A 16987-nucleotide genomic window follows, 5' to 3' on the forward strand; every position below is an offset into this window, starting at 1 on the left:
CATCATAGTACCAGTCATTGCAACATGTATGTACACTGGATGTACATGTCTAGAGGCCATGGCTGGCCATATTGTAACATTTGTGCTGTGCTGTGTTATGTGTATTTATGTGATTCTTGCATGAGCGACTTTCTAACTCTCTGCATTTTTGTTTCCTGCCTGTAACTAATGCTGTGCTACTAAACAGAAAACTGGGGTAAGATCTTCCTACTGCTACCTATACATTCTCGTACTACTGCGTTGTGTGGCTATCTATAATGACATACAGTAGTGTCATATAAATGTACACTTTAATTCATTTTTCAGATAAAGGTCTCATGAAGGTTTATTGGATTTGATGCTGTGTTTAATAGTACAGAAACCTGTCTGTAATTGTTTCTACTATAAATAGTAGTTATTATCTAAACGCTGATACAGTGGCATTGAGTATATACATGAAATAAGTATGTTCCTGTTACCACTTTGATACAAATTAAGTCATATGCTTTCTTGCTTGTTCCTGTTTTTGGAACATAAACTCTAATGCTGGCCATATACCTGCACAATTTCGGGCCGCTTGCCCGATTTTCGACGAGTCTTACGATGGATCCTGTGGAAATCGTGTATTTTTGGATCCGATGCGCGCTCCCGCAGGTCCTATAATCGGATCGTATGATCAGATGTGCAGCACATATGTTCCATCCTATCATGTGCAGATTATACCATGTATTTTGTGCATGCGATGCATCGTGTGTCCATTCAAGTCATTTCAATTACCTTTTCCCTGATGAGCGCATGAGGCACAGGATCGATCATACGACAGATCCTGTGCTAAGAAAAACAACAAATATGCTGCTGGGACTGCCAGGGAGTCGGATGGTGAGTCTGATATGATGCTGGTCGCGCAGGTGTATGGCCAGCATTAGAGAATAGTCCTTTATTCTACTTTAAATCTAAACCATTTATTTGTACTGTAGCACTTACAGTATATGAAGCATTTTACAAATGAATATTTTATTTGAACATGCATACTAAATGCAGTACTCAACAGGACATTCCCAGGGATCTTTGGTGCAAGAAATGCTTAGCGCTCTTCATAAGTGGCCCCATCATAGCTTGAACGTGAAAGTGATCTGCTGTTTTATAGTGATCAATTTCAAATAATTCACATGACCTAAAGCCAGGGTTGCCTACCTTTAATATTCTCTTCCCGGGAGAAGCCCGGGTAAGAGAAGCAGCAGGGGGCCGACGGGGGCGGGGCTTGACGATTCGCTACATTAAGCCCCGCCCCCTCGCGGTAAAATTGCCGCAATTGGGCACAATTTACATAGGGGGCGGGGCCAAATGCTGTGATTCATGCAGAATCACAGCTTAAGCCCCGCCCCCTTCACGGAGACCCGCGATTGCCGCGGGTATTCTCCTAATTCTGCCCACTTCACTAGGAAGTGGGCAGAATGCGGGAGAAATGCCTACCCTTCCGGGGGTGCGGGGGGTTACCCAAAAAATCGGGAGGGTAGGCATGTATGCCTAAAGCATCATGGATCTTGTAGTTTTATAAACCACAGACACTCTATTAGAAAAACTGGTTGCTAGCTACAATAATATTGTTCTATTTTGCCACTCATATTAATGATGGTCACTATGTCGCCAGTGAATATCACAGCGGGAGAATGTTACTTTAGGCATTTTAACTGATGATAAAGCATTTAACATGATGCTTTATGACCATGTTTAAAGTTACACTGCCATCATGGTTAAAATGCTTTAAGTAACATTACAACCATGCCGCTATTATGTCAGAATATTCACTGTCGATATAGTGACTGTGGACTAAAGCTGTGTATCCCCTACCAACTATGCACCACTTTCAGATGTTACTCTAAAGGTATAACTGTTAGAATGCGGTCTATAGTGTTGAAATAAAAGGTTTCTCTTGCAGCAAGGCTGGGGAACACTGGACAAACTGGATTGTAGGTTGGGGCTGGCACTTAATGAAATGAAGCTTTAAATCCTAATCTCCTCCCCCTGCAATCCGTCAATTCCAGTGCCTGAAGAGTAGGGCACGTTTTAGGAGGGCTGCTACGCAGCTCTTTATTGTAGTAGTTTTTTTTTCAGCCTCCGGCATGCTCAGTCGTGGGAGGTTTTGGTTCTTGACCGACCTTTTTTTTTCCCTACTGGTTTGTTTGGTTGTTTTAAACAGTTTCACGGGGTTCCTGCTATTCCTCTCCAGACTCTTTTAAAGAAGTACTGGAATTATGGGATTGCAGGGGGAGGAGTTTAGGATTCAAAGATACATTTCATTAAATTCTAGCTTCAGCCCCAATCTACAATCCCCATTGTCCAGTGTTCCCCAACCTGCTTAAGAGAAAAGGATTCAATGGTAAGTTGACCAAAAATCCTATTATCTTCACTTGCAAATTGTATTTTGAAAAAAAAGTTCTTTCTGAAACTGTTTATTTTCAAAAAAACTATTCTCTTGTGTACTCTTATAAAAATGGCAAGCATGTAGAAACAGAATTCTAATGCCTTTTTTTCTGTCTTCTTAAAGCATTCCATTTAGGACAATTGTAGTCAGTTTGCTTTCTCACCAAGTTCTGCTACAAAACCTGTATGACATTTTGCTGGAAGAATTTGTCAAAGGTCCAACAACTACTGAGGATAAAACTGCTACAGTCCAGGAAGCCAAAACTGTTGGATTTCTTCGGTACATTTCAATGCAAAATCTGGCTGTTATTTTCGACCTGTTGTTGGATTCCTATAGGACAGCTAGAGAGTTTGATGCACGACCCGGGTTGAAGTGTCTCCTTATGAAGGTTTCTGGGATTGGCGGGGCAGCAAATCTGTACCGTCAGTCAGCAATGAGCTTCAATATTTACTTCCAGGCTTTAATTTGTGCCTTGTTAAGCAATCAAGACAACATTACTGCAGATATGGTGAAGAAGATACTCTTTGAAGAGAGTGAGCACAGTACAGATTCATCCCAGCAGTGTTCTTCGGAAGATGAAGACATCTTTGAAGAAACTGCTCAAGTCAGCCCTCCACGTGGAAAGGAGAAGAGACAGTGGAGGTCTCGAATTCCTTCGCTGAGTGTCCAGCCAGTCAGTAACGCTGATTGGGCTTGGTTAGTTAAAAGACTTTACAAGCTTTGCATGGAACTTTGTAACAACTACATTCAGATGCACCTGGATTTGGAGAATGATGATCATCCAGGTATTAAAGGAGATCCTTTCTTCATACTGCCATCCTTTCAATCAGAAACCTCCACACCATCGACAGGAGGCCTTTCAGGAAAAGATACACCGTCAGAAGATGACAGAAATCAAAATAAGGATTATACAGCAGATAATTTGCACCAGAGAGGTTTTGGTGCAGCAATCCCACAGAGCCCTAAGATAGAAAAGAGAGACCAGGGCAGGAAAAAAGAATGGTGGGAAAATGCTGGCAACAAAATCTATACCATAGCTACTGATAAAACAATAGCGAAGCTAATGACCGAGTACAAAAAGAGAAAGCAGCAACATAACCTGACTACATTTGTTAAAGATACCAAGTTAGATAAAAAGGGGGAAATGTTATCTTCAAGAGGGCAGGATTCCCCCATGCCCCAAAGACCACAACATCTTGTGGACCAGACACAGATGAGGCACTCTTTCAGCGCTGGCCCAGAGATACTGCGGCAGGAAAAGAGATCTCGCTCTGGGTCGACAGTTAGTACATTCAATATTTCAACAAGAGATGCAGAGGCACAAATACAGGTATCATTTATTTTATCTATATTTCCATAATAATAATGAAAAACTGTTAAGGAGGAAATGTATATTTTTTAAAAAAAAGAACTGACAATTTTTTTTTACTAAAATATCCTAGGAAATAGTTTTTTTTAATTAATATTTAATTAACTCAAAAAAATCTATATATGTCTAGATGGTATAGAGCAGGGGTCTTCAAACTTGGCCCTCCAGATGCTGTGGAACTACACATCCCAGCATGCACTGCACATAGTTTTAGCATGCTGTTATATCAAAAAGGTGGCAGTGCATGCTGGGATGTGTAGTTCCACAGCAGCTGGAGGGCCAAGTTTGAAGACCCCTGGTATAGAGCACCACCCTGGAGGCGTGTCTAGCAGACTCTGGTTCATCCCCTACCGCTCTAGCATTTTCCCATCACACTTGCAGCCATAGTTCTTCCTGTATCAATTGTTTCCCCCTGAAATATTTCCCCCACACTGTATTCTTGATGCCCCTCTCGTATTATCCCCCAAGGCCTATGTCCATAGGTCCTCATTGAAGCATTAACTCCCACTCTCACCCTGTGGTAATATATCTCCCTGTTGCATTACACCTTCCTCTTTCTCTGTTATTTCTTAGTGATACATGACTTTTTAATAAACATGTTATTCATTAATAGGTACTACATATATTATGACACTATGGTATTAAAAAAAACAATGACTTTAGTTTATTCATAAAATAATTTTGTTATTCAAACCAAAGGTCCATTACTTGGCACTAGTTGTACATTGATAATTGTTTTGTGACTGTTGCCAGACTTGCTAACCTTATGCTGGGTATACACTAGACAATATGTCGCCCAATCTGGCAGATCGGACGACATATCGGGTCCATCGGCCACTGTGTACCCGCTATGTCGCTGACTATGTGCTCTGCGGTCCGACGGGCGATGTCATCAGCGTGGGTAATGCTGCCAAATGTAGCATGGCCCTCGCCGTTGCTCCATCGCTGCCGGCATCGGCAAATGTGTATGCACTTGCTGATGCCGGCACCCCGCCGGATGCCCGACACTAATGAGGTCGGTACACACTAGACATTTTCTAGTGTGTACCGGCCTTAAGCCTTATATTCAATTCTCTGTGTTCATTATTATGGGCCATGATTCCGAGGGGGGCATAACGCAGCTATCCCTGCATCTTTAGGCTACTGCCGCAGCAGATGGGTTTCCTACAGAGACGTCCACTGGCTGCTTCGCAAATCTGATGCTTTATTAACTCACTGTTTGATTTTTGCCCCTGTACTGTCTGTTTGCACACTCTTCATATTGTATTATTTGTATGTTATAATTATCCTTGTACGTCGATACGGACACTTGGTGGTGCCTCATAAATAAAAGATAATAATCAAAATGACTTAATGAAGTCATATGACATGCTGAGACGTGTGTAAGCCTGTGTAGCAGACTGCATCTATGTATGGCAGCTATACAATGGGGCAGAGTCAATTAGCTGCAAGGTTACATCACATGCATTTCTGGTTAATACAGTAGGTACATGCTATCCATGCACCTCTATGGATTGTGAACAAAAAGGAGCAAGGCTTTCATATCCTGTGCTGTGACATCACACGTCGGAAATTCATAGCTAATTGAATCTGTCCCAATGTGTGTTTGTGTCTGCTCTGTGCACTTTGACAACCTTCCCCTTCTCTACCTCCCCCCCTCTGCTATCACATGACATACAGAGAGCTGTATTTGGTAGCCATATGTGTTTGCCTTCCTGTAAAGTTTTCAACTATGTAATATATAGCAATTTTTGACAGGACTTTTGCCTGTTTCAGTTTCGCTGGGTGCCATTTTCGCATCCTTTGTAATTGAATACGGCGAATAGCAAGAGCGCGCCCGATACTTTTCCGTGCGCATAATACATGATGTAGGCGAAAAGTCTGTCAGGCGAAAAAGTATGGCGGGTTCGAAACTAATTGAATACTGCCCTTAGACACATTTTCAGGCTAGATAGAAGAGTCACATGGGACCTGGCAGTATAAGGCATCTCATGCCGCATGGCATATTGAGGCATGGGAGTATATTTACCAAAGTGCGGGTTTTAAAGTGGAGATGTTGCCCATAGCACTAATCAGATTCTAGCTATTATCTTCTAGAAGGTGCTATATAAATGATAAGCAGAATCTGATTGGTTGCTATGAGCAACATCTTCACTTCTAAAAACCCGCAATTTAGTATTTAAACCCCTAGGTGTATATAAAGATCGTTGAGGTGATGTTTTCACATGCAGTTTGTGGGACCAATTGTGTACACGCTGCATTTTCTGCACCATATCGGCTCATCGGTACCAACAAATGTCATGCAGCACTCTTGATTCTGTGAGCCAATACAATGGGTTTTGAGCCGGCTGTTGGCCCCAGGTGCTGTGCACGCATTGCTTAATAATCAGACCGACCAGACGAGAATTAACTGAATGGCCTGATTATTGCATAGTGTGTACCCAGGTTAAGTTGCTATTTGTAAATGTCAGTTTTCTCCAAAGAATAGACCAGACAAAATTCCTTACCGATAAGTTATTATGGCTATGCTCATTAAGTCACAGGATCTGATATGTATTGATTTCCAGCTGTAGCTTTATTTTGTTGCTTAAATTTCACCTGCAATAACTTGTATGTGTTTTGTATCACAGGCATGGACCAACATGGTATTGACCATTCTCAATCAAATTCAGATCCTGCCAGATCAGATGTTTGCTGCCCTGCAGCCTGCAGTGTTCCCTTGCATCAGTCAGCTGACCTGTCATGTAAATGACATACGTGTGCGACAGGCAGTCAGGGAGTGGTTGGGTAGAGTCGGCAGAATTTATGATATTATTTTATAAGATCATTGTATACTGGAAAGTGGTTAACAAAATGGTGGCTCAGTCATTTTTACATATCAAACTGCTATTTAAAAATATATCAAAGTAACTAAAGGTTTACTAGATTTTTGTAAGTAGAATGAGTCATGGATGTTTACAGTCACTAAGTAAGTTGTCTCTTCTGCTTTAGCTTTACATTTAGTTGAGTTCGGATGTTCACTTTTGAGAATGCATAAGAATTACACAGTATCATTTACCACTTTCATTGCAGAAATCCTAAGGAAATTATTATATTCTGCTTAACAAGAAACTTAAAACAAAATAATAAAATAGAAACTTAATATAAATTTCTTCTGCAAAACTTATATTTCTGTTGTTGTAGAATCTGCTAAGCCATAAGTAGTCCCTCACATATGGAGTGCCAGAAAGGCTTATTAAGGTGACCTTTTCTAGATGCTGCTAGTGGGGGATCAGAACTTGCACCCATTCAATTATATGATCAATAGGCTTTGTATAGTTACCAATTCAGTAAAAACTTACTACAGCATGTGATTAGGGTCAACATAACACAATACAGGAGTCTCATGTACAATATGAAGAACCCCCATCTAAGTGATTAAGGACACTGGTTGAGAGAATAATGTCCAAAGTTGGATTCCTCTATTTCGGTGCAAATGTTTTCAGGACATTCTAGGGTGAAACAGGTTATGTATAAATAAAATACACTATTAAACAAGATAACAAGCATGACATGCTCAACCAATTACACATCTTGAAACTAAGTTTTGTTTTCCTGCCTGCTGTAGAGCATAAATGCCCAATACTATTTTATAAATGTCTGATTATGTGTTTACCTAATTGGGATGATTTATTTGTAATTTCATTATTTGACTATATGCTTAGTTTTACGTCTCTTAATGGATACTGTCTTAGCTCTAGATTTCCCAGTGCTGTCTACAAAATGTAATGAAAATATAATTTGTTAAATTCACAGGATTGACCCATTGTGGAAAAAAAAAGATCCATAAATGCAATCATTTAGCAGTACATTTCTATAGTGTATCAAAATCATACCTCCCAGCATTTGTTTTCTAAAAATAGACATGGCCACCCCCTCTGCAAACAGGGGGTGTGACTTATTGTTGGGGGCATGGTCATAGTGATCGTACATTCCCATATCCCTTCCCAGGGCGTGTCTTGCCCTGCAGGGTGCTGGTCAGATGTCTGTCCTGGCTGCCATTCCCCCAGAATCAGGACTGTGCTGCCCATCTCAGGACACGTGGAAGGTATGTGACAGGAAATTATCTTTCTATTAAACGGATCATGAGTCTTTATACATCATATATATATTGAGCTGAGTGACAGAAATTTGTGTTGCACTCCTCATGTTTATACAGTTGTGGAGTTTTCTGTAGTAAATACTGTACCTGCTACACACATTATGTCTCTAGAGTTGGAGGTTGTTGGCATGTTTAAGTAGCAGCTTTGTCTGTGTAAAGTATTAAATAGACTTTGTTAAGTTGTATTTACTAATTGTTCTTTAAATGGAAATGGTATGATTCATATATAAAAGTGTGACCCCCGGCCCCATCATCAACAATTTTTAATCAGATTTTTGATAAAAGCAGTAAGTGAATAAAAGCCAGGTGACCTCAGTGTGCCCCCAGGATTGGTCACTGTGGTTACTGTGATGGGTTTCTTCTTTAGCACTTGGGACAATATTATAGGCCTGATTCAGAGATGTATTTGCAGAGTTGCATACAAGCGGCTGTGCAAATCCGTCCATCTCCTATGCAAATGCAGAAGAAGGTGTTAGACATGCACATGGCAGAATGGGTCTTGCACAGACCCCTAACAATCGGAAATCATCACCGGAAGAATGTACATCCCTGAATCAGGCCTTATGTACGGTATGTGCCAAAACAAAGCTGCTGCAAGGATTTCAGTTTATAATTTATTCTAATTTGGTGACCTTGGCAGTAAGAACAATTAGCCGAGGGCTGATGCGTTGCTGGATTTCCGGACAGGGAAATATCACTTCATTCATCCTGCACCCTGCAGAGGTGCAAGAAACAAGCAGCAAGGTTTCCACACTGTAATGGCTGGAAATGCTCGATTGCACTTAACTGAATCTGCCCAATAGTTATATAAGTATCGTCTAAGCAAGTGCCTGTGTACAAACTTTATCCCGCTCACCAGTACAATATCATTACAAAATCCATCACTGCTATATGGAGATGTTCATTATAATGAAATGGAAAACAAACATTTCAGAAATATATATTTTTTCAAATTGTCTGCTAATTTAAATGAAAGACACTGTTAGTACAATGATTCATTGTCATACTGTAGATCTCTCTTACAAGCAAAAGCATAAACTGCTATGTAGCTTTGTATGTGCATGTAGTACAGTACATGCCAATTTATAGGTCGCTGTGTTGTCAGATAGATGTGAAACTGTAGTAATGCCATTTTGGCTTTAACAAAAAAAATATTTACATTTGCTGTATTGATTATAAGTTCATTTAATATTTGATAACTACATTTAGGGGTTTGCAGCCTACACACATTTGTGTGCTGTAAATTAGCGTTTTCCACAAAGATATTTAATCTATAGAATGTTATATCCCTAACGCAGGGCTGGATTTACGTTATTTTCCCTTTTCTGCCTTTTTCTCCTATACGGTCACATACCCCACTTCCAGCCGTGTGTCTACTGCATCACTTCTGTATATGATCAATACGTGGAAATAATTCTGCCCTCACTGAGCCCATTTTTACATTTATACTGTATAATGTAAATACAGAATTGTTCATTTGCAAAATAAAAAGTGACTTAAAAGAATGATGTGTAAAAGAGCAGACAGCTGTCCGTATCTGCCATGATAGCTAATGCCCCAGGCTGTCAGAGAATGCGGATAATATCTCATGTAAGAATCCTTTGCTGTATGAGAAATAAATTCACACTATTCCCCTCCCACTCTTCTTAGATATAACAACCAAATAGAATACTGTAGGCTAAAATTCAGAAAAATTGTATCAACTCTATTAATGACACTATAACTTATCTGTAAAACGCATCTTAGAATCTCAATGTGCAGCAGCAATGGCGGGATCTGGTCTCCACAGTCGATATGAAGGGTACTTAGTGATTGGTGTTTTATATTTTGTTTGTCTTTGTGTTCATTAGTTTTGCTGCTATTGTATTTTTAATTTTTTTTTTTTCTCCACTAATCCGTTAAACAGATTAACACTTCTGCAAAAGTGGAAATAAATTGTCTTTAATGTGTTGTTGAAGTACCATTAAATCCAACAATTGACATTTGCACCTCTTAACCATGGAGGTGTAATACATTGGTCAGTGTTACCCTGACATTCCTGTGCAGCTCTGTCACATACCTTCCTACTCTCCAGGAATGTCTGGGAGACTCACAAATTCTGGGGATCTTCCCCATGCTGCCAGCAGAGTAGACCAGCCTCCTGGGATTTGAAGACCTGTTCAGCACACTGTCCTAATGATGTCATAGTAGCTCCCTGATTTGCAAAATTTGTACAGCAGGGGGTTAGCCTGGGATGATGCAATTAGTGATGTCATGTCCACTACACCTCCCACCTGGACATCCCCTTCGGGAACTCCCAGAGGGAACACTTACAAAATACAGGCAACTATACTCTGATAAAAGGTATTGGCTATACAAATATCTGAAGCGGCTGAGACATGACTGTGTAGGTCGGGGCTGTGGGACTGATAAAGGTCAAAAAGCTTAGAATGCAGCCATCTGAGTTACTTTGACAACAATGTCCCTGTGTATTTATCAACCAATTCTTAAGCTGGGTAAACACCATGCAATGGTGCGACCCAGCGACGGTGCAATGCATTGTAACGACACATCGCGCGCGCTGTAGCCTCTGCACTATTCGGTGTATGGTGGCGCGATGTGTTGTTACATGCTGAATGTATCAGCACTGTGTTGTTCATTGCATCGTCCCTACTGCAGTGCTGAACAGCAGATGGAATAATATGATGAACAACAGTTCAGACGTACACATGACTATACGATTTGTATGATATACCGCTCCAATCCGTGGAGGACCGATATATCGTATGATACATTGCAATGTACCCAGTTTTACTGTATATTTCTGCTGAAGTCTGCCTAGCTGTCACTAACACACTGCCTGCCTAGTTAGAGAAGTACCTCTCTCCTAACATCTGCCAGCTGCCGAGGGGATGGGGCATACAGTATATAAGCACTCAAATTATTTCATGTAGTTTACTCAGCTTCGTAATATACAGCCTTTGTTCAATTCAAGGACTTGTTCAGATATGAGTGATAGGAAAACAGAAATAAATTAAAACTAATACGTATTCTAGACTCGTTGTACTAATGATATTTTAATTTTCAATGAGCTTTTACTAATACAATCCATGGTACTGGAGGCACACCTTAATGATTAATTTCTAAATTGTAAACATGACCGTAAGATTTTATAATGCAATGAGTGGGCATCGGGCCTGATTCATTATGGATCGCAACTGCGATTACGCATGCAGGCGACCGATTGTTGCATACTGCGCATGCGTACTCACCGCAGTGCACGTAAGCGAAGGCTACACTGCAAACACACTGTGATCCCGCAGACCCATCGCAGAGTGATTGACAGGAAGTAACCATTTCGGGGTGGTGATATAGTGGGGGGGGAGGTTGGCAAAACGCAGGCATGTTAGTGCGTTTGAACGCCGTTACAGGGGTGTGTATAAATTAGCCACTGCGATGCTTGAGCTTTCACTGCGGGCGATGAGGTTAGCAAATTCTGAGTAAGGTCAGACCTGCTGTACTTGTGCATGAGGCTCCGATGGTACTCGATGTTACCAATGGTTTCGCAGACTTGCAATGTATTACGGATGTGAGTAAGGGGCAGTGGGCGTCCTTATGTTTTTCTGCGACAGCATTGCGATTGTAAACATTAGCATATTTTCGCAGTTGGTCTGCGTGCGTAATTTCAGCCACGATCGCAATAGCGATCCGTAATAAATCAGGCCCATTGTTTACGCGACCTTTTTATTGCACTTTCCTTGCATTCATTAATGATTAAAGTAATTAACAATAAAACATTTGATTTGTGTGAATAAACCTTTAATGTCATATAGGTTTTACTTCTTGAAATTCTAAGTATATTAATATTCTATGAAAAAGTTAATTTGACCTCAAGCCACCTTTTGATAATAACATAAGTGGTGGTATTTTACAGAATGTTTAGTTATATTACCTGTCATCATTACTTGTGTACTAGCAAGGTTTAAACTAATGTAGACTTTTTTAATTCACTGTAATTTGCTGCCACTGTCCATTCATCCTGGGACTGCAGCCTCAGCTTATAATACACCATTTCAGCAGTAAAGAAAGACTTTAGTACATGGCTTCTTAATGTTCGGACAGCACAACATTGTTTATAATATTTGGTTGTTTTATTCTCTTATACAGTGATATAAGATCGCTATTAAAATTAACAACTGTAATATACATAACAGGGCAGACAAATATATCATAATAAAATTATGAGTTTGAACACTAGCAGTTTGCCAAAAATTATCAGAAGCCAGGTCCTTGTATTTTTAAAATGTTGTTTTTTAGATTAATCTGTTTAATCCTTTTTTTTTTTTTTCATTGTAAAAATGACAAAAAATTTAAATGCTGGGAGTTGATCTATCACCGACATAGATGTAATTGTAGTGGAAAGTATTCGGTACAAATATTTTGTTTTTATTTCAACACTTGTGTTCTGCATGTTCACAGAATGTTAAAAAATATTTTTCTTTGATTAGTTATTTTAGAAATTCTTTTTCCAACTGCAATGTGAATTAATTTTGAGATTTGTTTGTCACTACAATTGTTACTATTCGTTTAAAATGCTTTGCCGGGATATATCGTTGTGTATATTTTGTTCAAAAACATATGAAAATAAATTATTTTAACATCAAATTAATTTAAATTAATAACATGCTATGTCTTGTACAATTAAATAAATCATGAAGCAAAATAATACATGTTTTTCATTTTTAATTCAGAATTTTGGTAAGTACTATGAAAAGCAATTATTAATACCTTATGTATAAATATTCATATATAAAGGGAGTGTGAGATAATGTGTTTCTTATACATTTACTTAAAATATGCACATAAGAAATTAAAGTGGTGAGAGGGGTGACCCTAGGAACCAGGAATCACTATGGCTATCTCTGTGCATGCTACTGGCTACGTTACTCAATAACATTATTATTATTTATTATTATTAAAGTAGACACCATTTAAGTAGCTCCATTTTAGAAGGTGGACCTGTGCTATGCCAGTCAAGTACAGTAAATACAAATTACAAATAACAGTACATACTGTAGTAATACAAACAAATGTGTTGACTTATTACTCCGCACTGTACATTGAGTGAATCCTAACACAAATTTTCATACAACAACATGAAACTAAAGGCAAAGGTAGTGAAAAGAGCCTGCTATCTCAGAAGTGTGGGAACATAAGGCAATGGAGTATCAAAGATGTGGTATGGTTGGAATGAGAAAAGTTAGTGGAAGGGTAGAGACATGAAATATTAACTAGTCATTGTAGAAATATATATAAAAAACTGAAGAAGATAGCGCTTCCTAGATGATCTGCTATGTGAGAAGAGACTGCTGCCAAAAAGAAGAATTTGTGTAATTACTTCAGATACTGATTGAAAAAATTGGCTGCGCTCAATTCTACACACTAAGTATATCCATTATAAATCACACTGTAGTGAAAAATACATGAAAAGGTTTTAATGTGGCAATAATATACACAGATAAAAATTATATTCAAAATATATGGAACATGTGTATGTTCCTATTTGAAATACATACATACATACAGACAACATATATTACTATCAACATTGAATAAAACAGGTTAGATATATATGGTCAGTGTTCCTGGTCATATCAGGCCAGCAAAAAGAAGAAAAAATAAAACAATAAATGTTTCTCTTGGATAGAATACACTGTATCTGTGGTAACTTGTAAATATATTGCAGCAATTGGATATATTGTTGCTATTGAATAGCACGGAGTGAGCTCACCCGATTCTGGTAGAAATGTTGTCTATGATCTGCAGATCAGGGGTCTCAATATTCCACGTAAAATGCTGTATTGTCTCAATAACTTACAGCGCTTGTACTGATTTCTTTCCGTCGCTGGAAATCAATTGTCTCCCTCTTGTCACGGAAAAGCTTATTGTTGTTGCTCCGCTCCGTGTCAGGCAGTGTCCATAGCACCACTATCTACACTGCCTGACACGGAGCAGAGCAACAACAATAAGCTTTTCCGTGACAAGAGGGAGACAATTGATTTCCAGCGGCGGAAAGAAATCAGTACAAGCGCTGTAAGTTATTGAGACAATACAGCATTTTACGTGGAATATTGAGACCCCTGATCTGCAGATCATAGACAACATTTCTACCAGAATCGGGTGAGCTCACTCCGTGCTATTCAATAGCAACAGTATATCCAATTGCTGCAATATATTTACAAGTTACCACAGATACAGTGTATTCTATCCAAGAGAAACATTTATTCTTTTATTTTTTCTTCTTTTTGCTGGCCTGATATGACCAGGAACACTGACCATATATATCTAACCTGTTTTATTCAATATTGATAGTAATATATGTTGTCTGTATGTATTTCAAATAGGAACATACACATGTTCCATATATTTTGAATATAATTTTTATCTGTGTATATTATTGCCACATTAAAACCTTTTCATGTATTTTTCACTACAGTGTGATTTATAATGGATATACTTAGTGTGTAGAATTGAGCGCAGCCAATTTTTTCAATTAGTCATTGTAGAAGTCCAGTGAACTGCTGAGTACCAATACTACCACCAGTTATGTTAACAGAAACTCCTTTCTCTAGTTCTCGAAGGTTTTTGCTTTAGTGCTGCACTGGCACTCTTCTGGTTCTCTGCCAGCATGAAGAGCTGTGTGCCTGGGTCGTAGACAGAGGCGTTACTAGGGTCTTTGGCATCCAGGGCAAGATGAAAAATGCCCCCCTCAACTGTGCGGGCCAAAAATGGGCGTGGACACTGAAAAATGGGGCGTGTCAACATGACACGCCATCATTTCTCATCACTCTGGGAACATTCCTTTCCATTCCAGTTTGAATCCCAGGTATGACAGTATTTTATATTAAGGGAGAATGTGAGGTACTGTAGCTTCATATAGTTAGAATTCATAGGCTTTCACTGTAGCAGCAAATGGCTCCATTGGTAAGGTGACTGACTGACTGCAAAGTATGAGGTGCTAAGTTTGAATAGGTGTGGCTGTATTTTAAATAAAGGAGAATGTGAAGTAGCTTGATATAGTTAGAATTCACAGGCTTTCACTGTATTATCAGATGGCTACATTGGTAAGATGAGTCAATGCATGAAGTGACAGGTTTGAGTCCAAACTATGACTGTATTTTGAAATTTAAACATGACTGAAAGGGAGGAGATGTTTTCAGATGCAGAGAACAGATGCTGGGAGTCACATAGCAGGAAGCGACATTGCCGAGGGATGTTTCTTCTATAACGGCAACTTCCGGATATGCTCTCCTGGCTGTCGGCGGCCCCCTCTGCTGGGCCTGCCATGGCACCCTGGGCACGTACCCTGCTCGCCCCGCCATAGTTATGCCACTGGGCATAAATGGCATGTAAATATTTAATAGATGCAAAAGTGCAATAGAACAGGAAAATGTATGCCAAATACCAGGAACCTGGATGTAAAGTAAACGCATTATAGACCAGGAAAAAGTTTAGTTAAAGTGGATGCTACAAACAGAAATATATTCGACCATATGGTTACTCAGAAGGCCGATTATCGAGTGATCTGCGACGGATGCTGAGTTTTTGTACGTTGTCGCTTGGATTAGCAAACCCACTGGTGAGCGTCCCAATACAAGGCCAGACGGCTGTGACACATTTGCATGTTTTTCCACATCCACTGTATACAAATTTGCAGCAGCGGTGGCAATGGCGTACATCTCTGAATCAGGCCCTCTGCTCCTCCATGATACCAGATTATACTTGTCTGCTCTTACTTTAAGCCTTAAGGGACACATTTACTAAGAATGTCTGTGATATGTGGCTGATCACTAGATGGAGCTTGCATGAGCACTCCACTAGCCCAAATGCCAATTGTAAACCTAGGTGCACGATACTGTCATAGCAGTAGTAGCATTGAAGATATCTGGCCACAAGCAGGAACAAAAATATAAATATTTCAGTATTAATGGCAGAGGAGCGTAAGTCTGCAGCTGGCAGAAATACATTTATGTAAAAATCATAACCATGTTACTGCAAACTCATTTCATTTTTTTTTTATGTTTTTCTTAGCATCTCTGTATATATATATATTAAAAATAAGCAGTTCGGTTTTGTAGAAAATCGAACATACCCAAACTTGCGGTTTACGAGGAGAGCAGAGGCCCTGATTCAGAGCCGGACGCTCTGACCGAGCGCTCGCTCTGAATCAGGGCCGTCCCTCCTCCTTTTTGGAGCGGCCTCCTGGCCGCTCGCATAGATGTGGGTGACCACCCACAGCTATAGCGAGCGGCCAAAATGATGGTCGCGATGGTCAAGACCATCACGACCATCGGGCTTGCGACGAGACCCTTGTGGTAGGGTCTCGCTGCCTCAAGCCCTGGAGTGCTTTTGGCTCTATCAGAGCCAAAAGCACTCCCACTGACATCACTAGTGATGTCAGTGGGGCCGGCCCCAGACGGTAGGCGTTCCCATGGGAACGCCTCCGTCTGGGCAGCCACACCCCCGGCACGCCCACCAAAGGGCTTGGCCGTCGTTATTCGGGTCTCGCGCATGCGCACGACGGAGCCGCCTCCGTCGTGTGCATGCGCACTTGGGCAACATCTACCCGCTTGTGAGCGCACAGCGCTCGCGAGCGGGTCTGAATTAGGCCCAGATTCCCAGCTCAGTCTTCCCACCAAATTCGGATCTCAAAATGAAGCAAAACCTAATTTTTCCGGAAAGTTCTGATCTTGCGTGTTTTTGATTTGCGAAATGAGCGATTGAACGATAACGTTCGATAATCGTTTGCAGATTGTTTAAAAAATTGGTCTTTTAGACATCTATCATCGTGCAAACATGCTGGTCAACCTGACGATAACTTCAGGTTCAGCATGTTTGCAGATGATTGATTTTGCCTACACTGAACAACTGCTCGTTCACTGTAGGCACATCACAGACTGACAAACAACTGCACGATTACAATATCGGAATCGTGCAGTCTTTTGCCTGTCTTCTAGTGGATAGGCACCTTAAGAGTCCGATCCTCATGATCAGGCTTCATTTCACACAGAAGAGTATACAGAGAGGGTGTGGG

The 16987-nt window shown here is 40.2% G+C and overlaps 1 protein-coding gene across 1 annotated transcript in view; it reads left to right on the forward strand.

Moving 5' to 3' along the window:
- The window catches only part of ARFGEF3 (ARFGEF family member 3), a 156617-nt gene extending 144059 nt beyond the window's left edge, over positions 1–12558 (forward strand). Inside the window, exons 33-35 of the mRNA XM_088453279.1 lie at positions 188–196; positions 2528–3734; positions 6404–12558. Of these exons, the coding sequence (XP_088309405.1) occupies positions 188–196; positions 2528–3734; positions 6404–6595 (1408 nt within the window). The 3' untranslated portion in view covers positions 6596–12558. The remainder of the gene's footprint in view (positions 1–187; positions 197–2527; positions 3735–6403) is intronic.
- Positions 12559–16987: the final 4429 nt, after the last annotated feature.

The sequence above is a fragment of the Taudactylus pleione genome, unplaced genomic scaffold (assembly GCF_031769625.1).
Source record: "Taudactylus pleione unplaced genomic scaffold, aTauple2 ptg000006l, whole genome shotgun sequence".
NCBI classification, from domain to species: Eukaryota; Metazoa; Chordata; class Amphibia; order Anura; family Myobatrachidae; genus Taudactylus; species Taudactylus pleione.